This window comes from Meles meles, chromosome 1 (genome assembly GCF_922984935.1).
Source record: "Meles meles chromosome 1, mMelMel3.1 paternal haplotype, whole genome shotgun sequence".
Taxonomy (NCBI): domain Eukaryota; kingdom Metazoa; phylum Chordata; class Mammalia; order Carnivora; family Mustelidae; genus Meles; species Meles meles.
Window position 1 is genome coordinate 199,069,205 of NC_060066.1, and position 27,063 is coordinate 199,096,267.

General features: G+C 50.4%; 1 protein-coding gene across 3 annotated transcripts in view; it reads right to left on the minus strand.

Moving 5' to 3' along the window:
- The window catches only part of LOC123937215 (non-compact myelin associated protein), a 38,939-nt gene that overhangs the window by 10,023 nt on the left and 1,853 nt on the right, over window positions 1–27,063 (minus strand). Inside the window, exon 2 of one of the 3 annotated variants that reach the window (XM_045997889.1) lies at window positions 15,422–15,578. The exons of 1 other annotated variant lie outside the window; for it this stretch is intronic. In XM_045997889.1, coding sequence (XP_045853845.1) covers window positions 15,422–15,492 — 71 coding nt within the window. In that variant the 5' untranslated portion in view covers window positions 15,493–15,578. Of the gene's footprint in view, window positions 1–15,396; window positions 15,579–27,063 lie in introns of those variants that run through there. One more of the 3 variants, XM_045997905.1, reaches the window with a different exon arrangement.

Consider the following 27,063-nt stretch of genomic DNA (forward strand, 5'->3'; position numbering starts at 1 on the left):
TCTCTTCAGTTCTTCTTTATTAAGGAAGAAAAGCGAGACTCTGCTGAAATCCTTTTTCTATTCCTACCTCATTTCCTCCCTCCCCTCGAAGTAACCACGACCTTGACCATTAGTGTGTATTCTTCTCATCCAAGTTTTAAAATGTTTACCACGTTTGCATATACAGATTGTGGTTCTACATATTTACTAAAGAAATACTAACTGAGCGCCTACTACGTGACGGCCGCTGTGCTAGGAGCTGGGAACACACTGGTGAAAGGCCAGGCAGACTCCTTGCCTCCAGATGCTCACATTCTAGTGAGAGAGAGACAGAGTGTTCTCAGGCTCAAAAAAACAATCGTCTCCCAGTGCCCACACTTGAACAGCGGGCAGCGAAAACCCTGCACTGGCTGTTTCCAGCCTCTCTTTCCAGTCTCTCTGCTCCTCACACCAACCTCTGCCAAAGTGCTGTGGAAAGGGACCACTCCATCCTCCCCCGGCATTCCTGGGCCTTGCTACCCAGGCTCCATCCCCGCCCCCCAACACCCCCCCCCTCCCGCCCTAGCCGCCGGTCCCACAGTGGACATCTCCTGAGAGTTCCCACCTCCCGGTCGCAGCTCCCCACTCTCCCAGCTCCTGATGGAAATGGGTCAGGGCACCTGAACTGGGGCAGGTCATCAGGCTGGGGGCTCTGGTGGCTGGGGCCTGTCCCACCCCATGGGGGCCTCAGCCTCAGAATGGTCCTCTCTGCCTTCACTTTCTCTGCCCTCCTTTAAGCCACGGGGCACTACTTAAAAACCCATAGTTCTTGTCTGTCCCTTCCTCCCAAAGACCAGATCCTCAGGACTCCCACGACCCGGGCTCTCCTAAGGAGCCCTGTGGGCTCTGCCTAACTCCTTGTACTGGTCAACCTTTCTTCCTCGCTGGGCTTTCTGTCTCCTGACCTCCTTCAACAGGCCCACTGGCCATGTTCCCCTGGTGGCTGCCTCTCCAAAATAAACACATCCTTCAGGACTGAGCCCAGCCACCCCTGGGAAGGCTCCCCCATCCCCTGGCCAGAATTATAATGCCTTCGGTCCTCTGCTCCCACAGCAGAGCTCCGCAAAGAAGCGTGACCACAGCATGTGCCTCGGTTGCTCTGTCTGGCAGTTAACCTCCCATGTTCACTGTCGGGTCCTTGAGGGTAGAGGCTGTTTGGGGTCTTTTTTGTATCCTCCTCCTACTTCTCCCAGATAACTGTCTGGTTCTTCTCACCTTTGCCGGGAGAAGTACTGAGCAAGCGACAGAACTTCTCCAGCTTGGTTTGCTCATTTGTAAAATGAGGTGGCTTTTCCCAAGGGAGCTGAGGGTTCAAGGTTAAGTATGGAAAGTGCTTTCAGTGCTCAATAAATGGCAGCTCTGAGTATTTGGGGGTGGGGTGGGGATAATAGCAAATATTTGCTGAACTCAGAGCCAGGTGGCTCTCTGGAGCTCAAAACAAGGAAAAATTCTTTCTATAAAAATAAATTAGGACCCATATGAGAATATGGAATGAATTCTCCCCCAACCCCTGCCCCACTGCTACTCCCAAGAAGGAGAGGCACCTGCCCCCCAACTGCCCACCATTCCCCCATCCGATCATAAAGAGTTTTATGATGCATTTGCCTAAACCGTCTGCTTCTACCCACACCAATATCAATCTGAGAAGACCCACCAATACTGTTTTCTTACAATTCCTTTTAAAAACAGAACAAGAGAGACAAATAGCCACTGATCCAGGGTCACTTAGTGAGAGAGGCATGGCATCGTCACTGATAAGGCTAAACCCTGCCCGGGGACACATCGCACAAAAATGATAGATGCCGTCACCCAAGTGCCCGCTACGTGCCAAGACCTTGGGCCAGGCATTTTCTTTTTTAATCCATGCTTTGATTTAATTAGCAAAGGCCATGTAAAATAGGGTTTCCCCTCCCCTGGATCAGAGGAGGACCCCAAGGTTTGGGGCCCTAAAGCTCTCTCTCCCCACTTACACAGTCTGGAAGATGCAGAGCTGGCCTATGTACCTGGGCCTGCAAACTTCCAAGCCTGTAGGATTCCCACCTCACCAATCTGCTGCTCGTACCTGTGTGTCTAGAGGAGCTCCTGACAGGAAACATGCAAGTGCACAGGCGCACGCACGCACACACACACACACACACACACACTGACCAGTAACGCAGCTGCCCAAGGCCACCGGGACACAGATTCCTCCACGGACCCTTCAAGGTGACCTCGAGGGGGCCTAGTTCTGGGTGCAGACCTCCTTTCGGACGGGCGGGCTATTCTTTCTGAGGGAACAGTGAGCCATCTCAGAGTATATCTTGCCTTATGTCAGGCCCCAAGGCTCTCAATTACATCTCTGTTCCTGCCCCATCAGAGAAGGTGGGAGGGAGGGCGGTGGGACATTGATGGCCAAGGCTGTGGGTGTTTTCATGTGTGGGACCCAGCCATTCCTGTTAACCAAGTGAGGCCCAGCAAGGGGCTTTTCAGTATCCAATGTGTCTGTGACCAGATCCATGGCCATAGAAAAGCAAGGAGGCGGCAGGGAGAGTGAGAATGGTTTTCACTAACAGAGGTTAATTTAATAATAAAAAGTAGTAATAATAATAAATTACGTGCCAAATTGGTGCTCAGTGCTCTATGAAGGAGGTCTCATTAAATCCTCATACCTCTCCAGTAAGGAAGGTGGAATCACTGCCCCTTCTACAGATGAAAAAACCGAGGCTCACAGTACAGAAGTAATCAACCTAGACTCACAAGGCTAATAGGGTGCCATGCTAGGACTTGTACCAGGGTCTGCCCTACCCTGTGGCCCCTTCTCCACATATCCTCACTGGACTGCCTCCCGAGGAATGTGCAAGACACAAATGGCCTGGCACCCGGGCCCTGAATCCACAAAGCTTTGATGAGAAAACCCGCATGGGCTGGGGCTCAGCTTTGCCCCAGACCCCCTACCGGTCCTGTCTGACTGGTCCCTGCTCTCAGCCACACTCTGAACCTCTGTCTTCAGCACAGCCTTAATCGCATTTACAGAATCTACAAGGAACTGTTGTTCCCCTGGGTTGTTTACAAATGGTCCTGTGTGGGAGGTCAGTCTGGGAAGTGATGGAAGGTCAGGACCATTTACCCTCTGAGTTGTTACTCCTCTCTGCCTTTCCCTTGGTCAAATGTTCAAGCCGTATCTGGAAGATAAACATTCCCAGATCTCACCCGTTCCAAATATCTCCCCTACTGCTCAATCCCCTTGGAACCCTAAAAGTTCCTCCCTGGATTAGACAACAAAATGCTACCAACTCTGGCCGATCCCCACTCGAACGGCCAACTGTAACTCAGAGCAGGTAACCCATGAAGACCCCAGAGCCACCAAAACACTGGGATTGATTTCTCCCCATCTCCCAAACCTCCGGAGATTCAGCCTGAATTGGTTTCTTCCACGGACATGAACCTCACTACTCCCAATCAGCTCCTAGAGTTTTGGAGATGTTTTTTTCAGAAAACTAAACTTCACATTAAAACCGAAATATCCTTCCTTATAATTTTCACCCATTGGTCCTAACTCTCTTGCCATAAAGGTAAATGTGCTGCCTCTTATGCACAACCTGCCAGAGTTGAGCACTTCTGTGGAAGAAAGGCGACACCAAACTTCAGGGATGAACAGCGACAGCAGCCCCAATCGGCCCAGCAATTTTACCTCCCACCAGTAGGTGGCGCCAGCAGCTGGCTAGTTTATCCCGTTTACCCTAACCAATGAACGGTTGGTACACCTCCTGGGAACCCAACCTGTTTCTAAAGAAAGGAGCTTTACGCCCATGAAAACAGCAATATGTTTTCTAATTATTTTTTCCCCCAAGAAATATACTAAGCTCCTTCACACAATCTTTACAATGATCGTGTCCTTTGTGAGATCATTACTCTGTGTGTCAACGTCCCCCTTAAATACAGCACCCCAAAAGGGACCCCTATCTCCGGAGGGGGCCTGAAATGTCCAGAAGGACGTTTGTCTTGATACTTCTCAGACCTAAGCCTGAATTCTAGCTCTGTGACTTTGGTCGGGCTTTCTTCCCCTCTTGGTTTCTGACCTGTGCAACATGGGTTGTTGTGAGAATTAACAGAGCTCAAACATAATACATTTAGCACAGTGGCTGAGCCCAAAGTCTACTGATATTATACTGGATTAATGCAAGCAAATAGCTCTTTACCCTTACAGGCTGTCGCAGCATACACACCCTATTGGGATACTCCCAAACCTTTCCCAGACTTATTCTCATGATTGTTTATGGTCCATCAAAGCGCCGAGTTCGGTAAGTGGCAGGGCTTTCTAAACCTCAAAGTGCTTTGGAAATACAAGGCAACAGCAGCCGCGTTATGACGGGACAATATTACGATCAGCTGCTGCCCAGTAACCAGGTCTCCATTACGCTCCTGTGCAAATGTCATTTTGAACTTAAGTCCGAGACTTTGCACTGGCCCCCAGTTAGCCTTGACCCCATTGGTATGGGCCCTCAGGAGAGAAAGTCCAGCTCCTGGACGGATCTCGAGACCTCCTGGCAGTGTTGTGACAGAGCCCACCGTCTAGGAGGTCATGATCCCGTGAGGGCTCTGGGGTCAAGGAGACCTGGGTTTTGATCTTGACTTCATCCCTGACCAGCTAGCTCTATGAGCTGAGGCACTTTTTAGGCTTCAGTGTTTCCATTTGTAAGGATAACGCACGCTGTCTTCTAAGGTTGTGACAGTCAGGGAGTTTGGGTGAATGGTCAAGGTTAGCTCCTAGCCCCTCTTCTCCTTTCTTTTCTGCCCTCAGTCTGTGCTCTCCCTGCTCTCCTTGGACCTTGAGCTCCCAGTTCTCTACCCGGTCAGGTGTTTGCTGATACCGTCAAACTCTATATGAACCGGGAGGTCAGAGAATCAGACCGTAAAGCTATTGTCCCAAGGAGGGGATTTGAAGAGGGATTCACTAGAATTTCTTGAGGTTCAACCTTCTCTTCCATGTCCATGGAGGAATAGTAAAACCTCTGCCAGGAAGGCAAAAATCCTCATGGGACTGGTAGAGCGTGGGGCTGGATGGATGGAGAGGGCAAGAGCATGCCACAGATGCCTAACTAGAATGGAATTGTTTCCTTTTTAAAAAAAGATTTAATTTGAGAGAGACAGAGGGAGAGAGCTAGTGAGTGTTATGGGGGTCGGGGGGGAGGTCAGGGGCAGAGGCAGAGGTAGAAGCAGGCTTCTCCCTGAGCAGGGAGCCCAACGTGGGGCTCGATTCCAGGACCCCAGGATTATGACCTGAACCAAAGGCAGACGCTTAATTGACTGAGCCACCCAGACGCCCCTGGAATTGTTTCCTTTAAGATTCTTTTCTCCAGGGGTACCTGGGTGGCTCAGTGGGTTAAAGCCTCTGCCTTCGGCTCAGGTCAGGATCCTAGGGTCCTGGGATGGAGCCCCACATCGGGCTCTCTGCTCAGCAGGAAGACCGCTTCCCTTCCTCTCTCTCTGCCTGCCTCTCTGCCTACTTGTGATCTCTGTCTGTCAAATAAATAAATAAAAATCTTAAAAAAAAAAAAAAAAGATTCTTTCCTCCGGTCAATACTGAGTGGGGATCACTGCCCCCCCAACCCTGCCTAGCCCAGCACTGATGACTGAGGGGCCTGATCAATGTCATAGTGAAGTCTTTTGGAAAAAGCAGGGTCTTTGCATCCGGAAGCCCAGGTTTTGGATCCACCACATCTATCAAGTCTTAATGACCTGCCCTGTCAAATTCTGGCTTGAACATCCTTTGTTTCTGATTTTTGGGCCCACATTCTAACGAGAGGTGCCCCCAAAGAGCTTCCAGCCAAGAGGCAAGCCTGATAAGTTCCCTGTACTAAGAGATATAAATAGAAATCCCAGATGAAAGCAGTCACAAGACAGATTTGTGCCTGGTGCCAAAAGGGCAGCACAGGCCGTGCCAGGAGTCGGCAGGAAGAAGACCTGTGGGCGTTGTGGCAGAGACTGACCGAGAGCTGGAATGTGACCCGCGGCTTCCATTCGCCCCTGGGTCTTGGGGTGCGAGCCAAGGCCAGCTCCCAAGAGTCCTCGAACTCCACCTGAAGGCTCATGTAAGCCTCCATGTGTCCCACTAACCCCAAGGGGAAGAAAGGTTAAAAGGTTAAAAAGTTGAAGCCCCTAAGGGAATAGGTCAGAGGGAAAGAATTCTCCCTTGACACCCTAGTCAGGACGGGGAGCAAATGACGGTTTAAGGAGATGCCAACACAGCGCTAGGCACTGGGCTTCTACACGGTTTATTTGAACACAAGGCAGGTCCTTTTATGGCCACTTTGCCGACAGGCAACAGGCTCAGAGAGGTTAAGTGACTTGCCCAAAGTCTCACAGCAAGCAAGGGCAGTTGCTGAGGCTCAAACTCGGACCTTCCACCTTGAAACTGGTCATGGCAGCCAAACCTCCCAGGATGTAAGGAATATTCCTGGGGACGCTCTGAGGGTCCACGGCCCTGCTGAGCCAGGACTGTGCTCACCCTTCTTTCTCCTTGTTGATGCTGTGAGCCCAAGAGGTACAACAAACCTCCAGCGGGTGGCAGGGCTCCTGGGCCAAGGCCCCGTTCACATTTCGAAATTCTGTGCTATGGGGGCCACCCTGGGAAAGGCAGGATCCTCTGCCTCTGCCCACGAGCTGCCAGAGCACCCCCAGGTCTCTAGGCGGGCCGAGTGTCCTCAGGGAGGCAAATCGCCCCAGGCTGGAGCAGAGCTAGAGGCCTGTCAACAGTTCCCTATCTTTTCCACCCAAGAAAGTCCAGACCATAAAGAAAATGTCCAGTCTGTACTTACATCTGTGGACAGAAGGTCAGCAGAGACAGGGACGGTGACGGTGACCACAAACAGAACCACGGCCCATCCATCCAGGGCCTGAGTACCTGCTAACATGCTTCTTTGCATGTTACCTCTATTTTCCTGAGGACAGAAGTGAGGCTCAGAGAGGGCAGGTAACTGGCCCAGGGTCTCTGGGCTAATACACGGCAGACCTAGGAGGCATTCGTTTCCTAGGACTGCGTAACAAATCGCCACACACGAAGTGACTGAAAACAACAAAAAAATTGCTTTTCTTAGAGCTTCAGAGGTCAGAAGTCTAAAATCAGCATCACTGGGCTAAAATCAAGGCATTGGCAGGGCCGTGTTCCTTTTGGAGCCTCTAGAAGAGACTCCGTTTCCTTGTCTGTTTCAGCTCAGGCAGGTCACCGGCATTCCTTGGCCCAAGGCCCCATCGTCCACCTTGACCTTCAAGCTCACGGTATAGCATCTTCCTGTGTCTGTGTCTCTGACCTCTGCTCCCATCATGATGCCTCCTTTTCTCTGGTTCTCTGGCCTCCCTACGGGATTTTCATGATTACATTGGCCGTACCTGGGTAACCCAGGATCATCTCCCCATCTAATAACCCTTAATTTCATCACACCTGCAAACTCCTCTTTGCCATTAAGGGGACCCGGTCCCAGGTTTGGGGGATGGAGGATGTGGATACTGCTGGGGGCCATCACTCCAGCCTCACACATGGTCGATTTCGACTCTTACCTCGCTGACCGCAAGGTTTGTACTCAATCCACTCCTGCCTCCTCCACCAAGCCTGAAGAGGCATATCCTGCTGTCGTGGGGGATTCGAAGGTAGATCACATACCCAGGGAGCTGTGGGTACCAGCACGCATCGGGAGGGAGTATGGGAGAAGTGCTGTGAGAGGAGCAGAGAAAGGGTCCTGGAGACCCTGGGCCGGTTAGCTGGGGCACAGCTGTGGGTGTGAGCTCGGGTGGGGGGGGGCAAGGGGACAACTGGGCAGGATTGACTCTCCCCCCACCCCCATTGCCATGCAAGCTATTTCCCATAAGCCTTAGCACCTATCTCCAACCTAAGCTTCAAGTACTTCTGCCTGTAGTTCCTCGGTTCTGAAGGGCCAGCTCAGCCTAGCCTCCACCCATCTGTGTGATTAGTTAACTGATAACCATTCTCAATTTCCTCTTTTCAAATCTCTTCCCTGCCAAAGGCTTAGAAAGTCTTCAGTCTTATAAATGCTGTCCCTGCCCTGCTCTGCTGGGGGCGGGGGGGGGGGGGGGCGCGGTCAGTGGTCTGGCCCCTCCTGAGCCCCCTACACAGAATCGAGAAACCACACTGAGTGGGTTAGCCAGGCTCTCTCTCCCTAGACAGGCAGAGCCTTTGACTTCTTCCAGCAACCCTCAGGCTCGGCAGTGACCTAGGGATGGTTTCTCCAGGCTCCTGGGCACCACAAATATCCCAGCCAAAAGAGGAAAATGACAGGTAAAAGGACAAATTCAGTGTTGAATCATCCCGGGAGAAACAAAGTTTGGGAACTATTTTTTTTTTTTAATTATTTATTTGAGAGAGAGAAAAAGAGATTGTGGGCATGAAGAGGGGGAGGGGCAGAGGAGAGGGAGAGAATCTCAAGCTGATTCCATGCCTAGCAGATGTGGGGTTCGATCTCCTGACCCTGAGATCATGACCTGAGCTGAAATCAAGAGTTAGATGTTCAACCAACCAAGCCACCCAGGTGCCCCAGAACCATTTTTATCTTTTTAAAAACTGCAAGTGGGGGAGGCACCTGGCTGGCTTCATCATGGACCCTGTGACTCTTGATCTTGGGGTCGTGAGTTCGAGCCCCACTTGGGTGTAGTGATTACTTAAAACAATAAAACCTTTAAAAACAAAATTGCAGAGGGTTATGCATAGTAGATGGAGGGACAACAAGCATTCATTTCTGCATTCTCCCCAGACCCCCGCAGAAGACAGTAAAGGAACCAAAGTGTATACATCCTCATGGCCAAAGGGAAAGGAGAGAAGAAACCACACTGGAGAGAGGCCGTTCCAGGTTTGAAATCTGGACACGCTGATGCTTTCGTGTTGATTCTGCAGCCCGGAAAAGGCAGAGGCCTAACTAAACCTGTAGAGTAGGGGGGAGGAACCCGTAAAAGTGGATAATGCTGAAGCAGCTCAGGAAAGCTAATGAATGGGGGGCAACAGGTGCCCCCAAAAGTCAGGTACCATGTGGGGCTGAAAAAAGGAAGACACAAGTCTTTAAGAGGGGCAGCTCAGCTCCAGCCCAACCAGCCCTCCGACTTCATCCGCCTGGCCATAGGCCTCCTCTGTCCTTCACGATTGGGTAAATCCGTCCCTATAGAGAGTGAATCAGGAGGCAGACTTGGACGGCCCAGCATCACAGCCACACATGGCCGCCTACATTTAAGGGAAAAGTAAGTTAAATAAAATGATACATTTCAGTGCCTTATTCCCACCCGCCACATTTCAAGTGCTGACTATTTCCTGTGCCTTGTGGCCCCGTATTGGTCAGTGCAGTTCTAGAATGCGTCCAGCACTGCTCTAGACCCTGACTGTCCAAAATGTGGCCCTTGGGTCAGCAGCATCAGCAGCTCTGAGCATCTTGTTAGCAATGCAGACTCTCAGGCCACGTCAGGAACACCAGACAGGAATCTGGACCTGAATCGGCCTCGTACAAGATCCCCGGGTGATTCAGGGCACAGCTGCCTTCGGGACTCAGATCTCTGAGAGAAACCTAGCACTGGTGGGGGTTCATTCCTGGCTGGGAATGGGGCTGAGGGAAAGTCTAAATCATGCAGTGAGGGGCTGTCCCCTGTCCCCCGAGCCCCTTGGGCCTGAACTGAGGCAGCCAGGCTTAACTTGTAAGCAGGAAATTAGAGAGGGGCTGGGGAGACTGACCAGCCAAAGAGAACAGACTACAGATACTGACGGAAGTTACAGGCGCCTCCAGGAAAGGACTAGGTTCTCACCAATCAGCCAGTGAGGTTACTAGTTGACAAGTCCCCCACCCCCTAACCAGAGCACCTCAGGAAAAAATTTTTTTAAATAAGCTTTTTAGGGGCAACTGAAGGCTCAGTCGTTTAGGTGTCTGCCTTTGGCTCAGGTCATGATCTTGGGGTCCGGGGATTGGGCCTCGAATCCGGCTCCCTGCTCAGCGGGGAGCCTGCATCTCCCTCTCTCTCTGCCCACCGCCCTCCCACCCCAACTCATGCACAGGCTCTCACTCTCTCTCTCAAATAAAATCTTAAAAAAAATAAATGAGCTTTGTAGTGCCTTACTCTTCTTTTTAAAAATAATTTTAAAATTTTATTTACTTTTTTTTTTTAAAGATTTTATTTATTTATTTGACAGAGAGAGAGAGATCACAAGTAGGCAGAGAGGCAGGCAGAGAGAGAGAGGAGGAAGCAGGCTCCCTGCAGAGCAGAGAGCCCGATGCGGGGCTCGATCCCAGGACCCTGAGATCATGACCCAAGCCGAAGGCAGCGGTTTAATCCACTGAGCCACCCAGGCGCCCCTATTTATTTACTTATTTGACAGACAGAGACCACAAGTAGGCAGAGAGGCAGGCAGAGAGAGAGGGAGGCAGGCTCCCCGCTGAGCGGGGAGCTGGATTCAGGGCTTGATCCCAGGACCCTGGGATCATGACTTGAGCCGGAGGCAGAGGCTTTTACCCACTGAGCCATCCAGGTACCCCTGTAGTGCCTTACTCTTAAACAAGAAGATAACCAAGGGCCGAGAGACCAAAGCCTCGTACAGATGAACAGACAGCAAACAAAACAAATGGACAGCTGGAGGCATTTAAAACAAACAGACGATACAAAAGGCAGAAGAAAATGTCCTTGTTCTCAGAGAGGTAAGACCCCGCATCTATAAAGCAAGATCAGGGTGCTGTAAGAAAAGAATATTCTGAAAACAAGAAAGGGTGCCAAGAAATAAATAGGAAAAGCCTGACCAAACAAAAACTTTAATAGAAGGGTTGGGAGATGAGAAAAATCTCTCAGAAAATGATACAAAGAAGATAAAAGTAGGTCAGAACAGACTGCTCCTGGAGGTCCCACATCCTCTTCATAAGAATTCCAGAAATGATTAAAAAAGAGAAAATCGAAGAGAGGAAATGATCAAAGAATCCCTGAAAATTTCCCAGCAATAAAGACCAGGAGCTTCCAGAATGAAAGGACCCTCTGAGTCCCCAGAACACTAAGGACGACCCACAGTAGGGCTCATCATTATGCCTTTTCAGAACATTGAGCATAAAGAAAATATCTCATACACCTCCCTAGGTTTGTTTTTTTTTTTTTTTTTAATAGGGTCAAATACAAATAAAAGGACCCACAATCAGATGAGACGAGAATTTGTCAGCAGCAGCACTAGGAGCTCTGAGACAACTCTCCAAAGTTCTGAGGGAAAATAATTTCCAGCCAGAAGTGTACAGTAAGCCAAGCTAAACATTGAGTGGAAAGGCAGAAGAACGTTCTCTGGCCTGTGAAGCTCCAAAAAAAAAAAAAAAAAAAATCCCCCCGACCCAGGCACCTTTCCTGGAGGACAGGCCCCACTAAAGCAGAGGAACAAACTAGGTGTGGAAGGACAGGGGATCCAGGGACTCGGCGGGAGCCCGGGTTGGGGGACCCTGCAGCAGCCTGAGGGTCACAGTCTGACTCAGGGGATGACAGAGGCCAGAAAAAGGGAAACTGGCAGATATTCTGATGTGTTGGTCCTAACTGAAAGGAGATCTACTCTTCTCTGGAAAAGTCTGGGGAATGAATTTATGATAGAAAAGGAAGCTTCCCCAAAGCCTTAAGGAACCAAATACCATCCTTTGAACCACCCTCCCCACCACCACCCAATTTCTCATTCACCCCTCCTCACCCCCTGTGGTGGTCCTGGGAGGCAACTCCTTTGGTCACAGGACTCCGTGGAAGCCAGTCTGAAAACTACAGAGTCCACAGCCCTCTCTCCTTACACAGGAGGAAACTGAGGGCCAGAGAGGCACCCGGGAGGCATGGAGAGATGTTGTTTCATTGATAGTTAATTTGGTACAGTTTCAAGAACTCCTTGTTGGTTGATTTGAAACAAGATCAATGACAAGAAAAGAAAGAACCAAACCAAACCTAGAGGAAGCGAGCTGGTGGGCCATCCGGGAGACCCCACCCCGCCCTCACACTGCCCTCAGCTCAGCTGCCACCTGCTGCGCGGCATGATGTTTCTAGAAGGCACAGACTGGGGTTTCTGAGCTGCTTCTAACTGTCGTCCATCAGAGCACGAACACCTAGATGACACTGAGTTTGGTACCCCATGGACCTGGCAACTGTAAACTTCTAGGGGGGAAAATGGGAGTGGGAGTGCAGGGCAAAAACCAAACCCAAACCTGCTTGGAACTGGGTGCCCTGACCCCCAGTGCTTTTTTGGGTGGTTCATCATTGCCTTTAAGAACCAAGACCATTCCTCTTAGACTCCTGTAAACTGCATTCATCCCTAAAACCAACCTTCCAATGGTCTCGCTTTTGATTCTGTCTCTCCCTCTGCCTTTTCCAAGCACTTGGCTGACCTCAAAGTGTTTGTAATGAATGTCTTTAGGATGTAGATGCTGTCTGGAGGTATCTGCACTTGTACGTGGAATTCTAAGAAACGCAGTCCTTATTCTGTAATTTTATTTTTTTATTTATTTTTTTTTTTTTTTAAGATTTTATTTATTTATCTGACTTAGAGATCACAAGTAGGCAGAGAGGCAGGCAAAGAGAGAGGAGGAAGCAGGCTCCCCGCGGAGCAGAGAGCCCAATGCGGGGCTCGATCCCAGGACCCTGAGATCATGACCTGAGCCGAAGGCAGCGGCTTAATCCACTGAGCCACCCAGGCGCCCCTTATTCTGTAATTTTAATGTGTGACCTTCTTGCCTGATCTGTGGAGCTCGCCGTCTTAGCTATTCAACAGAAACAGGGAGGCCTGTCTGACAAGGAGGCCTGTGTAGGAGGTAAGAACCCCGGGCTGAAGTTAGGAGTACCTCTGCTTCGTCCTTGCTGTGTGACCTTGGGCAAGTCCTTTGTTCTGTCTGGACTTTGGTCCTGCAAATCACACAGCGGGGACCCAGTGACCTCCATCTCATGCGCCTTCCATCTTGTGACGCACCCAGCCTCCCAGTTTGGTTCAGGACATGGCCCTTCGCCCTTCCCAACTCTTGCTGGCCTCCCACACCCTCCATTCCAGAGTGAACACCCCTGCCCTTTCCTGCCCAAGCCCGGGCCTGGCAGGCAGTGGCCTGCCAAGAGGACAGGAGGTGGGGAAACCACCCCAGCCATTTAAGCTGCCGCGGTGAGAGCTGGCCCCTGGCCAGTCACAACAGGCCTAGAGCTACAGAGCTACAGAGGGGCATTTGTCTGGGGGACCCATGGTTTCTTTTAAACCTTCCCTCTGGTCTTTGGCCCGCTGCCTCTCTTTGCTCCCCACCCTCTAAGGTGGCAGGGCCAGGCCCCACCTTGTCAGGAGGTGGACCTGAGCGTCCCCTGTAGGCTGGGAAAATGGGCAGAAGAAAGGAGGCGGGAGGAAGGGCAGGGGGGCCACACGTGTCGGGGGTGGGCAGGTGAGGGTGGTTGCAGGGGGCCACAGGGAGCGTTTAGGAGGAGAGAGCTAGTCCCCGACTCCCTTACCGACTAGGCAAGCCACCAAGAGCAAGAGACGTCCTCCTCTAATCCAGGCCTCAGTTCCCTCAGCTCTAAAATGGGCATGACTTTGCCACCCTCACTGCCCTGAGGGCCAGATTAAATAAAATGAGGAATTTGTGAATAGTGTGTTGTAATAAAGGAAGGCATCTGGACTCAGAGGGACCCCAGCTCAAATCCCACCTCGGTCACCTCTCAACTCACTGTCACGGGCCACTGATTTACCTCCCGTGAGTCTCGTTTTCCCCGTCAGAGGGAGCCAAGATATGTGTGCAGTGGATCAGACTGTAAGGCTTGAACAAGAACTGACAGAAAGGGGCGCCTGGGTAGCTCAGTGGGTTAAGCCTCTGCCTCCGGCTCAGGTCATGATCCCAAGGTCCTGGGACCGAGGTCTGCATTGGGCTCTCTGCTCAGCGGAGAGCCTGCTTCCCCCTCCTGCTTTGCCTGCTTCTCTGCCTACTTGTGATCTCTCTCTCTCTCTCCCTCTCTGCCAAATAAATAAAGTCTTTAAAAAAAAAAAAAAGAAGAAGAAGAAGAAGAACTGACAGAAAGTGCCCTGGCCAACAAAAGCATCTGAGTGAATGAAGGACTGGTCAGGGCTGCATTGCGACTTCTGCGCTCCCCCCATGATAAATTCTCATGGGCTTTAAATATTTTATTTTTTTTTCCGATGTGAAAAAAACTGTGAGGAAAAAGTGTGAAGAAATATGAGGTGATGTGAGGAAAAAATGGAAAACATTTTCTTCCTCTCTAAAAGTTGGTTTTCTTCTCCTCTGATTTCCAAAGAAGTTAAAATATTGTGGGGGGGGCCTTAAGAGTTTTGTGTCTGCTGGACCTAGTGGGGAAGCCAGCCCTGCTCCTGCTTCTCTCAGGGCTGACCTGGCCCGGGTGCCACCTCAACGTCCTGGGGGCCCCCAGTGTCCTCTCTGAAGAATCAGCCATGCCACTGAAGAGTCCTAGAACCTGACGCCTCACACCTGCAGAGCTGAGCTCAGGGGGTCCTGTCTATGCTGGACCCTCCAGCTTCAGTGCTGGGTGAGCCCTGTCCTGAGCCTGACAGCCTGGGAGAATCCAGGGCCCCGGGTGTTGTGAGCTGGGCCTGGCTCCCAGGGAGCTGGGCTGGGGGACCATGGACACTTAGCCGGCAGTCCTGACGCCTCTGTCGGGGTCCTCCTCTGTGCCCAGCCCTGTGTGCACAACCTCAATTAATCCCCATTGCACACTTTCTGCTTTACACCCAAGGAAACAGGCTCAGAGAGGCCCCGGAACCCACCCGAAGTCACAGAGCTACCAAAGCAGGGATGGGACCTCCCAGTACCCAGGAGCCTCCCAGCATCCAGCACTCCCGCCCCCGAGTCAGAGGGAACATGGAAGAGACACGTAGGTGTGCAGAAAGTGCAAGGCAGTATGAGTCTGAAGTCCAAGGGAAGAGAAAAACGAGTAGGAAGCGGGGAAGGCTGAGCTGGAAGCCCCCCCGCCTACTCCTGGGGGCGCTGAGCAGCACAGACCAGACAGCGAGTGTGAGTGTGGGCCTCCGTGGGCCTGTGTGTCCCCAGGCGGCCCCGAGGGAGCGGGGCCAGGTGGGGCTGTTGCTAAACACGCGGAGGTGCTTCATTTCCTTGCCCAGCTGCCCAGAGCCTCGTGTGTTTACCCACGAATTACAGCAGATGCCGCGCTCAGCCAAAGCCCGCCCGGTTCAGGGGCCACGGACGGCCTCGGGAAAGAGGGGTGCAGAGTCACACAAGAAGTGGCTATTTGCGGGGCGGGGGTCTCAGGCTCTGGAGTTCACAAGGGGGTGACTTGTCGTTGGGGAGAGCGTCCCATCTCCACCCCTCCACCCCGAGTGTGACTCTCCACCCGCAGTGCAGCGGATGAAGAGGCCTGTCCACTCTCACAAGCCATCAGGGGCACAGTCACCTGAGAGACCTCAGGAGCGACAAACCTGCCCTTGCTCTCCTCTGCCTGGCCCCTCAGTGGCCACTCCCCAGCAGATTTCTCACTGCCCGACACCATTTAGACGTGTGCTTTCCAATGTGGGAGCCACAGGTCCCTGCACAGGTCCCGGGAACGTGGTGGCTGTGCCCTGAGATGTCTTGCGCCTGTAAAACACACATGGGATCTCAAAGATAGAGCACAAAATAACAGAATGGAAATATCTTGTTAGTAATGTCATAACACCGATTACCTACTTGAGAATATTTGGGATATACTGGGTTCAATAAAATGTATTCTCAAAGTTTATTTACTCTGTTTATTTACTCTGTTATTTACTTATTTATTTACTCTGTTTATTTACAAAGTTATTTACTCTGTTTCTTTTTTACTTTCTTTAAAATTTTCTTTTAGAGAGGGCAAGAGAGAGAGAGAATCTTAAGCAGGCTCCATGCCCGGTGCAGAGCCCAACGCAGGGCTCGATCCCATGACCCTGAGATCATGAGATCATGACCTCAGCCGAAACTAAGAGTCTTTTTAACCGACTGAGCCACCCAGGCACCCCTTTTTTTACTTTTTTTTTTTTTAAAGATTTTATTTGACAGACAGAGATCACAAGTAGGCAGAGAGGCAGGCAGAAAGAGAGGGGGAAGCAGGTTCCCTGCGGAGCAGAGAGCCCGATGTGGGGCTCGATCCCAGGACCCTGAGATCATGACCTGAGCTGAAGGCAGAGGCTTAACCCACTGAACCACCCAGGCGCCCCTCTTTTTACTTTTTAAATGCAGCTCCTAGAACATTTAAAATGACCCGAGTGGCACACCTAACATTACATTGGCCAACACTGATGCACACTCTGTCCTCCTCTCTTTGCTGTCTCTCCTACCACTGCTAACTCAATCACGTGTTCACGCATTCATTCATCCGGTAAATATTCAGTCATCGTGTGCTGTGTGTCGGAGAGATGGTGCTGGGCGGTGGAGACAAAAAGGAAACAATACAGGCTCAGCATCTGAGCCCACATGGAGCTTATGGACTACACTTCCATGATGACAATAGTTAACTGAGTCCCTTGACAATGATGGTATTAGCTAATAGCGCACTGGGATTTGAACCCTGGTCGGCCCCCATGGAGCTTACGGACTTCCGAAATGCTAAGCCCCAGGTGTTGCGCACACGCACCCCCCCCCGCCCCCGCATGATGTTACTTGCCTCTGCTCCTACCTATGCTTCTCTCCGGGGTGACTTCCTGATCCTGTCTGCTTGGTGAACTCCTACTTATACTTTAAAACCAAACCTTCTAATACATCAGAAATGTATGTTAAATGTTTCCCAAAAACCCCCCTTCAAACTGCTACTTCATGAAGCTTATCACTCCTGCTCCTACGACCCACCGGACTTCTAAACTACCATGTGATTAGGCACTTTTGTTCTTGTGTTGGTTTAAATGTCATCTATCTGTCCAAGCTTCCCCTTTCCCCCACCCCCAGGAATTGTCTCACTTACCCCTTTTTTTTTTTTTAAGATTTTATTTGACAGACAGAGATCACAAGTAGGAGAGAGGCAGGCAGAGAGAGAGAGGGGGAAGCAGGCTCCCTGCTGAGCAGAGAGAGCCCCACGCAGGGCTCGATCCCAGGACCCTGAGATCATGACCTGAGCCGAAGGCAGAGGCTTTAACCCACTGAGCCACCCAGGCGCCCCTCACTTACCCTCTTTAATGCTCTTTGCTGACTCAGACTGTCTTGTCTGTGACCCACCCACCTCCCCAGACCCAAAGCTCTGTGAGAACAGGGCGCTTGTCTTTTTCATGCAGAGCTGACAGCCCAGGGCCCGGCTGGCACCATTCTTGGCACCTGGGAGGCACTTAGAGGCCAAGAGGCATGTAGGTGGTGGTGCAGGATGGTACCACAGAGGCTCTGGCACAGGACGACCAGGGTTCAAATCCTGTGCTCGATTAGCTGCTACAATCACCGTCAAGTGACTCAATTAGTTATTGTCACCATCATTGTGATAACGTGGCAGCTTTCCCCCGCGAGGCAACTGGCTTCACAAGGGCCCTGGTAGTCTCATGGTCACAGAAGCTGGTCTCTTCTGGGGTTCCCTATCGCAGGGAATGATACGAGCACCCCTGAAGCTTTCAAAGCCAGAAACTTAAAAAGTTGCCGCTTGTCACCCATCCAACACCTTCATCGCTCACGCCTTTCAGATTATCTTCATTTCTTACAAATTTTCTTTCTTGTTTCCCTCCTCATCCCCATCCCTGCTCAGATCCAGGCCTGTGTTTTCTTCTTTGGATGCTGCCATAACTTCCCAATAGGCCCAGCCTCCCTCTGCCCTGGGCCCCCACAATCCTTTGTGATGCAGCCACAGCAATTGCTAAAAATTTCAAGTCTGCTCCAAACTAGAACTTACAACAGTCAACAAGTCTTTCGTGAAGTATCCGAATCCTGTAGATCACTCCAGTCTCCTCTCTGTCTAGCTCAGCCCTTTAGTCCTTCCCATCGCTACCACAGGGCCTTTGCATGGGCTGAGCTTTATTGACATGTCGATACTTTACCCCAAGAATCACTTCAAATCCCTGTGCTGTACACTCTCACATCTCCGTGTCCCTGTCTCCCCCTAGGTCAGTAAGCATCTTCCCTTGGACGGATGGTCATGTCCCATACCAAACTGAGGTCTACAAGTTCAGGGGCTATGTCCATTTTTTTTTTTTAAAGATTTTTTATTTATTAATTTTGACAGAGAGAGATCACAAGCAGGCAGAGAGGCAGGCAGAGAGAGTGAGAGGGAAGCAGGCTCCCCTCAGTGCAGAGAGCCCGACGCGGGACTCGATCCCAGGACCCTGAGACCACGACCCGAGCCGAAGGCAGCGGCCCAAATCTCTAGGGCCTTGAAAAGTGTTTGGCACACTGTAGGAATGAACATCCAATTGCTGAATGAAATAAACTGGCCAAGTGAATGAGCCCCAGGGGTTTTAGTAATTGAGGCTGAAAGGCTGCATCCTGAGCCAGGGTCACGTGCACATCAGGGGCTCATGCTTTCTCGCCACATGTGGCTGCCATGGTGATGCAGCTGAGACACAAAGACACAAGATGGGCAGTGAGTGCTGCGTAGCTCAGAGAGAGGGTGCGAGGAGGGTGCCAGAGGAGGGGAGGGCAGGCTGTGGGGGGTGGAGTCTGAGTGGGGGGGGGGGGGCAGAGTGACCTGGGTCTGAATCCCAGGAATACAGTAATAGCTGATGTGTTTCTAAGTGCCAGGCTCTCTACTAAGGACTTTATGTTTATTGGACTATCTCATCCACCTGAAGTGGAAAGCATATTAGCCTTGAAATTTTTTATATATAGAAACTGAGACCTATGGAGGGTAAATAATTGGCCAAGGTGACCGACTGAGATGGGATGTGAACCCAGGCAATCTGACTTGGAGTCTGCCCCACATTTTGAGGGTTTGATGTTAAGAACATGCATATAATGAGTACTTCCTATGGGCCAAGCATTTTTCTAAAAACTTCGCAAGTTTTTATCTGTATACTTTTTAATTTTAATTTTTTAAAAGACTTTATTTATTTGAGAGAGAGAGAGAGAAAGAGGGGGTGGGGGAAGGGCAGAAGCAGCAGCAGATTTCCTCGGCTGAGCAGGGAGCCTGATATGGGGCCCGATCTCAGGACCCTGGGATCCAGACCGGAGCTGAAGGCAGACACTTAACTGACTGAAGCCACCCAGGTGCCCCGTGTAGTTTTTATTTTTCTAATTCCTTTCATCCCATAACCCTATTGAGGTGGGTATCGTCATCTCTATCTTACCTATGAAGAAACAGAGGTCCAGAGGGGTTAAGTAACTTGCCTGAGAACACACAGACAACAAAAGTGGTGGGACTGGGTGGAGCCCAGGCAAAACACCCTGAGTTCCTGCTGTCAACCACCACAATTCTCTGCTCCTGCTCAATGAATGAGCTTCATTATTATTATTGTTATTGTATTTTACTGGGATTTTGTAAGGTGAAGAAGGGAGGAGTGACATTCTAGCTGGGAGGAACAGCAGGAGGGAAGATGGGGGGAGGCAGGGGTGGGGATGAGCACATTCAGGAAGGGAAGCGTAAGATTTGGTGAGGGTAAGGGTCCCAGTGCAGTGGAGTTGAGTGTCTAGGGAAGGCCAGAGCAGAGAGGAGATGTGAGGGAAGGGCTGGGACTCAGTGGCAGAGGAACTTGCTCCGCAGGGAGAAGCCGGCACCCCTGCCCTCTCAAGAATCCCTGTTACAGATCAGAGTGAGGCATCTGAAAACTAGAAGCACCAAAGCCAAGCTGACCTGGCTCTGCTGGGTGCCCTTGGGAAAGTTACTTAACCTCTCTGTACCTCCATTTCTTTCTGAATAATCAAGGTAATAAATGGAACCTCCCTCCAGCAACCTCTGGGGTTGCTGTTTGGGTAGAGCCCAGATGTCCATCGACTTATGAATGGATAGAGAAGATATGGTGTGTGTGTGTGTGTGTGTGTGTGTGTGCGCACGAGTGCGCGATGGAATATTACTCAGCCATCAGAAAAAATGAAATCTTGCCATTCGCAATGATGTGGATGAGGCTAGAGGGTATTATGTTAAGTGAAATAGGTCAGAGAAAGACAGTTAACCTATAATCTCACTCATATGGGGAAATTAAGAAAGAAGACAAGTGAACATATGGGGAAGGGAGAAAAGAAAAAAAAGGAGACAGGGAAACAAGCTGTAAGAGACTCTGAACAGAGATAGAAAACAAACGGAGGGTTGATAGAGGGAAGTGGGTGGGGGAAGGGCTCAATGGGGGATGGGTATTAAGGAAGGCACTTGTGATAAGCATTGGGTATTGGATGTTAAGCAATGAATCCCTGAATTCTACTCCAGACACCAATATTGTACTGTATATTAACTAAAATTCACATTAAAAAGAGAGAGAGATCATGACTATAAAGCCTCTGGTGTAGTGTGTAGCAGGAAGCAGCCCTTGAATATATTCCCTTCTCTCCCCACCCCCCACCTCCCAGAAGATCCCTCCAAATCTCCAGTCTCACCAGAACCGAGGCCAAAACCAAAGAATGATCTAGAACCACCAAGACCCCTGGAGATCCCAGGTCGGTAAGATGAGGAAGGCAGAAGCAAAGAGGAAAAGGTCAAGCTATCCAGCTTCAGAATGTGTCCAGTGCTGAGAAAAAAAGGAATAATTATAATGTAGTTCCTTCTCTTTCCTGCTGTGTCAACTGGGGATTATATAACTGAACCTCTCTGTGAGCGACCCATTAGGGGCCTCCAGGAGGCAGGGTTGGCCGTGACATAAATAAATATTTCTGTGCTCTCTGTCCCCGGGCTCAGGTTTTGAGCAAACACCACAGCCTGCCCCCACAGCCACGGAGGAAGGCGGGTGAGGAGCGAGCTCTGGGCTGGGAGTCAGAAGACCGTTGTTCCCGGTCCAGCTCTGCCTCAGAGGACATGGATGTTAGGGGATGAGAACGGCTTCTAGTAAATGCCAATCACTTAGCCTCGCTGATTAAACCAGGCCTGTGGAAGGGTTCTGCATACAAAAGTCACTTAGCAATGCACAAACCCTAGCAGAGAGCCTGAAGCGTGGGCACCAGAGATATTGGCTTCCTTGTCCTCCGAGACCTGCCCAAAGCCTCCCTATCAATCTCAAGCAGGTTGATCTCTTCTGAGGAATCTTCAAGGCCTCTCACGGAGACCTGGGTTAGAGCAGAACTGATCCCGGGGTCCTAGGGTTGAGCCTTGCATCAGGCTCTCTGCTCAGCAGGGGAGCCTGCTTCCCCCTCTCCCTTTGCCCCTCCCCCTGCTCTCTCTCTCTCCCACTCACTCTCTCAAACAAATAAATAAAATCTTTAAAAAAAAAAATGCAGCTACTATAAAAGAAAGACAATAAACCAAGTTACATATTCTATCTGAGGTGGAATTACTGAACCAGGGGGACCAAGAGTTTAAAGTAAAACATGATAATCATACCAAGGAGGGAAGAGCGAACAAGTGTAAAGCAATGCAGGAACAAAAAGTCATCGGTGAGAACAAAGCCGACATGTGAGCTATGAAAAACAGAACATTGAAAATAAAGGGCACAACAGATGTGTAAATATCAAGATGCATACACTTGAAGAATTCACTAGTTTAGTGCAAAGCCAGATTAAGACTGTCCCCCCAAAGCAGGAAAAGATAAAGAGGTAACAAAGGAAAAAAAAAAAAAAAAAGCTAAGAGGCAGGGCGCCTGCATGGCTCAGTGGGTTGAAGTCTCTGCGTTGGGCTCAGGGTCCTGGGATCAAGTCCCGCATCTGGCTCTCTGCTCAGTGGGGAACCTCCCCTCTTCCCGCCCCCCTCCCCCGCCTTTGCCTGCCTCTCTGCCTACTTTATGATTTCTCTCTGTCAAATAAATAGATAAATTCTTAGAAAGAAAGAAAGAAAGAAAGAAAGAAAGAAAGAAAGAAAGAAAAGCTAAGAGGGATGGAAAGTAGGGATCCCAAAAGGAAAGGAAAATAAAACTGGAGAGCTGGAGAGAGGAAATAAGGAATGAATCATTGGAGATTAAATGTTCCAGAATTAAACAAACACGGATGGACTCAGATTGAAGGGGCTCCTAGACTACCCAAGAGTAGAAATAAGGAAATAAGGAAAAAATCCACACCGATACGGGGGTGACATTGAGACAATGAAAGACAGAGAGGAAGAGCAGGGAAAGAGAGAAGTAACATAGTAACATCCCTTACAAAGAACAAGAAGCAGACTGCCATTCCACCCCTCGGTAACAAAAGAAGTCATAATGTAATTAAGAATTGAAAAGAAAAGATCTTAAAGCCAGCCAAGGTGTCATTCCAACATGAGATCCCATAATAAAAATATTCTGAGGCAAATAAAGCTGCAGAAGGTCGAAGACACAGGCCCACACTGAAGATCCTCTTGGAGGAAACACTTAGACAATAAAAGAAAGAAATCCAGGCGATTGCAAGAACTAAGGGAAGTGGGCATTTCAGGCAAGGCTCAATGCAAGCCATAGAAACAGTATTTGGCAGTTGAGGTATGAAGGGGTTTATACACCTGGTTTATACATCATACTAGAAAGGCTGGAGAATTCCACAACACTGCAGAACTGGCCAGACTGGGGAGCTATGGATGGCACCTGCCATAATCAGGAAAGCAGGAGAATCCCAAAGCTGCCCCAAACTGTCAAATTTAAGAATGCAGTGGCCAGGACTGTGCGATCAGGATCTAGAAGCTGACTGGCTGTCCCTGCCTGACCTTGGAACTTGGAATCTGGCTCCAGTGTTGGCGGCACCCTTGCTCATCTCTTTCAACGAAAGAGAGGGTCAGCCTTGGGCTCAGACGTGGGGAGGTAACTGTCTAGCTAGCTAGAATTTAACAACACCGATCTGCTACATCTGAGTTGTTTTGGTTATCTTCTATCGATGGCAACTGACATTGTTTTGTTTTTTCTATTTTCAGAAGTGATGGAAAATTTGTTTCAAATAAACTGATAAATATTCTGTTAAAGATTTATTCACTCATTTGAGTGAGAGAGAGAGAGCGAGAGCATGCATGATCTTGGAGGAGGGGAAGGAGAGGGAGAAGCAGATTCTCAGCTGAGTGGGAAACCGGACTCGGGGCTCTCCCCCTGAACCCTGGGATCATGACCTGAGGGGAAGGTCAACCGACTGAACTACCCAGGCACCCCAGTAGCTTTATTTCTTAGGTGTCTAATTACAGTGTCAGGTGAGTTCAAGTTCCTCTGGGGATACCAGCTATCTCTCTGGTACTATACCCTAGGGAGGGGCCAAAGGCATAACCAGAGAAGAAAAACATGGACAGCCACACAGACACCCTTGGCCACCCCCTTCTGGCTGGCACTCTTCTTGTATGACTATCAGGTTGCACCTTCAAGTTCCTAGGGGGGCAGCAGCCTGGGCAGGGGGTGGACTCTCCAAGTGGGACTCCACAGGCTGGGGGTGGGGGTGGTAGGTGGGGTGTGGATGGGACAATGAATGCCTGGGCGACCACCTGTCCAATTCCTCACACCAGCTTTGAGCTGTCCCAGACTCCCTTTGGGGTGCAGCAGCCAATTTTTGCTGCAGGGCCAGGACTGGAAGCCAGTAAGCTTCCTTAAAGAGCAGGACAGAGGAGATATTTTAAGAGGTCAGGCTCTGGGGTCATTCATTCATTCATTCATTCTGCATTGAAAGCTATATGTACCAAAGCATTGTGCCAAGTGATGGGAGGATGGTGGGAGACGGTCCCTCCCTTCATGGAGGTTATGCTGTGACAATCAGCTAGCCAACCCCAGTCCCAATCCTGGCACTGCCACTTGGGTGACTCTCACAGTCTTTCTAAGCCTCAGTTTCTTCATCTGCAAAATGGAGATGATCACAGTATTATTCATACTGACAGTGCATGCCAAAGGAGTAGCATAGTGCCCAACCCAAAACCCTCAGAGGATGCAAACATGTTAATAATAATAACAACAGGGGCGCCTGGGTGGCTCAGTTGTTTAAAGCCTCTGCCTTCGGCTCAGGTCATGATCCCAGAGTCCTGGGATGGAGCCCCGCATCAGTCTCTCTGCTCTGCCAAGAGCCTGCTTCCTCCTCTCTCTCTTTCTGCCTGCTTCTCTGCCTAATTGTGATCTCTGTCAAATAAATAAATAAAATCTTTTTTAAAAAATTAATAATAACAACAATAATTTATTATTTAATTAATAATATTAATCATTATTATTATTGCCAAGGATACTGATACAGGGGACCACGTAGGAACCTGAAGCTATTTCTAAAAAAATAAATGGATCCTCTTTGTCTTCTGGGCAAACAAGTTCTCCTTAGGGTCTGTGATTAGAGAGATGGCCCACGTGGAACATCTAGAGCTTTGAAGAAAGAGGATCCAGTGGTCTTGACCCTTAAAATGTTTAGGTCAAAAAACAGCAAGGTAGGGAGTGGGAGGATAAACAAATCAAGTTCCCTTTTCCACAGAGAACTATTAATGCGCTCTAGGTGCTAAGATTTCAGATAAACAGTCCTTTTTTCTTTCTTTCTTTCTTTTTAAGCTACTAACAGCAGTGAGTGAGGAGACTAGGACTCCCACAGCAATGAGCTTCTGCTAGAATCCCAGCCCTGCCAGCTCCTGGGCCCACGCTGTCATTGGGCACAAGAGACAAAGTTGCCCAGAGCCTACGAAAATGTTTTCATTTTTTTCCAAATCAGAAAAGAAACCTTTAGGTTGAAGAAAATAGTTTTGTTTTTTTTTTTTAAAGAATTATTTATTTATTTGAGAGGGAGAGCGAGCGAGCACAAGCAGGGAAGGGGCAGAGGGAGAGGGAGAATGTCAAGCAGATGCCCGCGCTGAGCGTGGCTCCCCATGAAGGGCTCCGTCTGGTGACCCTGAGATCATGACCTGATCATGAACGTGAGTCAGGTGCTCAATCGACTGAGCCAGCCAGGCTCCCTAAAGAAAATGTTTTAATATACCACTGCAGCCAGAAATACAATTTTTAATATTTTTTATGGAGGAAGGGGCCCTTGAAGGCAAAGCGGCCTCAGGCCCAGGAAAGTCTGAACACATCCCTGGCTGTGTCTGTGACGAACAGTGAGTGACTTCCGTCTCTGAGCCTTGGCACAGAACTAGGGGATACCACTGCTGGCTTCCAGGGACACTGTGGGTGTTACAGGCCACGAGGCGTGTGGAGCGTTTAGCAGCGTGTGTACACACCAGCGAGCACTTGGCAAAGAGGAGTGAACCTTTGTCTCCCTCCATGCCAACTCCAGGGGCCGCCATAGCTGGAATCTTCGAAGCCAGCCCACAGTGCCGCACTGGGGGGGCTGCAAACCGGGGCACCCAGCAGCAAAGAGAGTGAAGTCTGAATCCCCAGCGCAGGCCGGGGGGGGCAGGTGTTAGCCCCGAGTGGAATGAGTGAATAAAGTGTGAATTGCGGAGGAATTTAAAAATTCTGATGCTGTTTGCCTGAGAGATTGGCTCAACGGTTCCCAAGACACAAGCTTCTCTAAAGGGGAAGGGGAACTAATACCCATTAGTTGTGCTGTGGCTGCTGTAGCTAGTATCCTCTCTAATTTATTAGGAAACGGAGGCCCAGGGAGATGCTGTGGCTTGAACAAGATCCCACAAGTCCAAAGCAGAGGCCCAGGTCCCTGCTCCTGGCCTAGGCTTGCTGCTGACTTCTGCCCGAGGCCACCCTGGGCCAGGGCACGCTGGTCCGTGTTGGCACTGACCTTGAGAAGCCAGATCTCTACCATCCCCTGCTCCGCCTCCTCGAGGCCCCCAGCGGCTACCACAGGACCCCGCAGCCCCGCCGAGGGCCCCCGCAGCCCAGGAGCGGCCCGCCCAGCCAGGAGGCCCCGCAGCCCGCCTTCTCGCTGGCTGAAGAACAGTCGCTCTGTCTTAGAGACTGGCACACCCTCTTTTCCTTCCTTAGGCCAGACTGCAGCCACCACCCCCAGGGAGGTTCAAACCACACAAGTTCCAGCCCCAGGGCCACAGCCCCCAGCTTTACCTACACCCCAGCCCTGCTCAGGAATCCACAGCCCATCGCTCTCCCCCATTCCTGTCTTCCTGCCTCCTCCTGGCTGCCGAGGATCTAGAATTCTGATAAAGCATTTGTTTGAGAGAAAACAAAGAGGGATCCCTCCTGCCAGATCCCAAAGCAAAGAGCTGGATGCCAGAAGCCAAGATGCCCATGACTGACAACCGCATCAGCTGGCTGGATGCAGGTGGGGAAGGTGACGGGGGCAGGGTGCGCGGGGGCCTAGTGGCTGTCAGGGACAACTAAACATGCCACTGCCTCCAGGCGGCCTTCGGGGGCCTTTCTGGGGAGGCCTGCAGAGTATGCATCTGGACACAGGTGCTCCTGACAGCAAGAGTTCAGCCTAGGTTAGAGAGGTCCCTATTCTGATGATTTCTCTTTGAGATCAAACATGTATCTTTAAAAAGACAAAGTGAATGTATGTGACTTTCCGTCTTTTTTAACTAAAAGGTTTCACTGAGCCACTTAAAATCCACTTTCCCTTTCTTTTTTTCTAACGTTTCATCCCATTTTATTGGAAGATCCGAAAACCAAGGCAAGGGTGGCAGCATCGTCAATTCCCAGAGAGTTTCAGGGCCCTCTATAGCTAGAGCATGTGCAATCAGGAGACTCGGGGTTCCTCCCCCTCGCCAAGCAACGCTCCACGGCTGAGCACATCTCACCCCTGATTCCGCACCCTTCAACGGAGAGTGCCCTCTCTTACTGCCCAGGGTCCCTGTAGCCCTTACACACTACGACCCTGTGCACCAGAAGCAGTAGGACCGGGATCGGCGCGAATGCTCTTCAGACCCTTCGGATCCAGGGCAAATGGCAAATTAAACCAACATTATGAGCAACTATGGCAAGTGCTGTGAGGAGACACTTTGAGCTTGAGTTTTTTGAGGGATAGGCCTCCTGTCTTCTGTGGATATGTTCCCCCAACCCCTCACCTTCACCTTACATCTTTGCTTCTCACACCTTCCAGGTCACCCTGGGGACCAAGAAACCCAACACGCTGCCCTTCTGGGACTTCAGAAAAGAGAAAGGTCCCTCACTTTGCTTAGAGGATGGTTCTACCCCCAAAGACACAGCTTGTTTGTGGCCTGAGGCTGGAGTGGCCACGGTCCATAGTG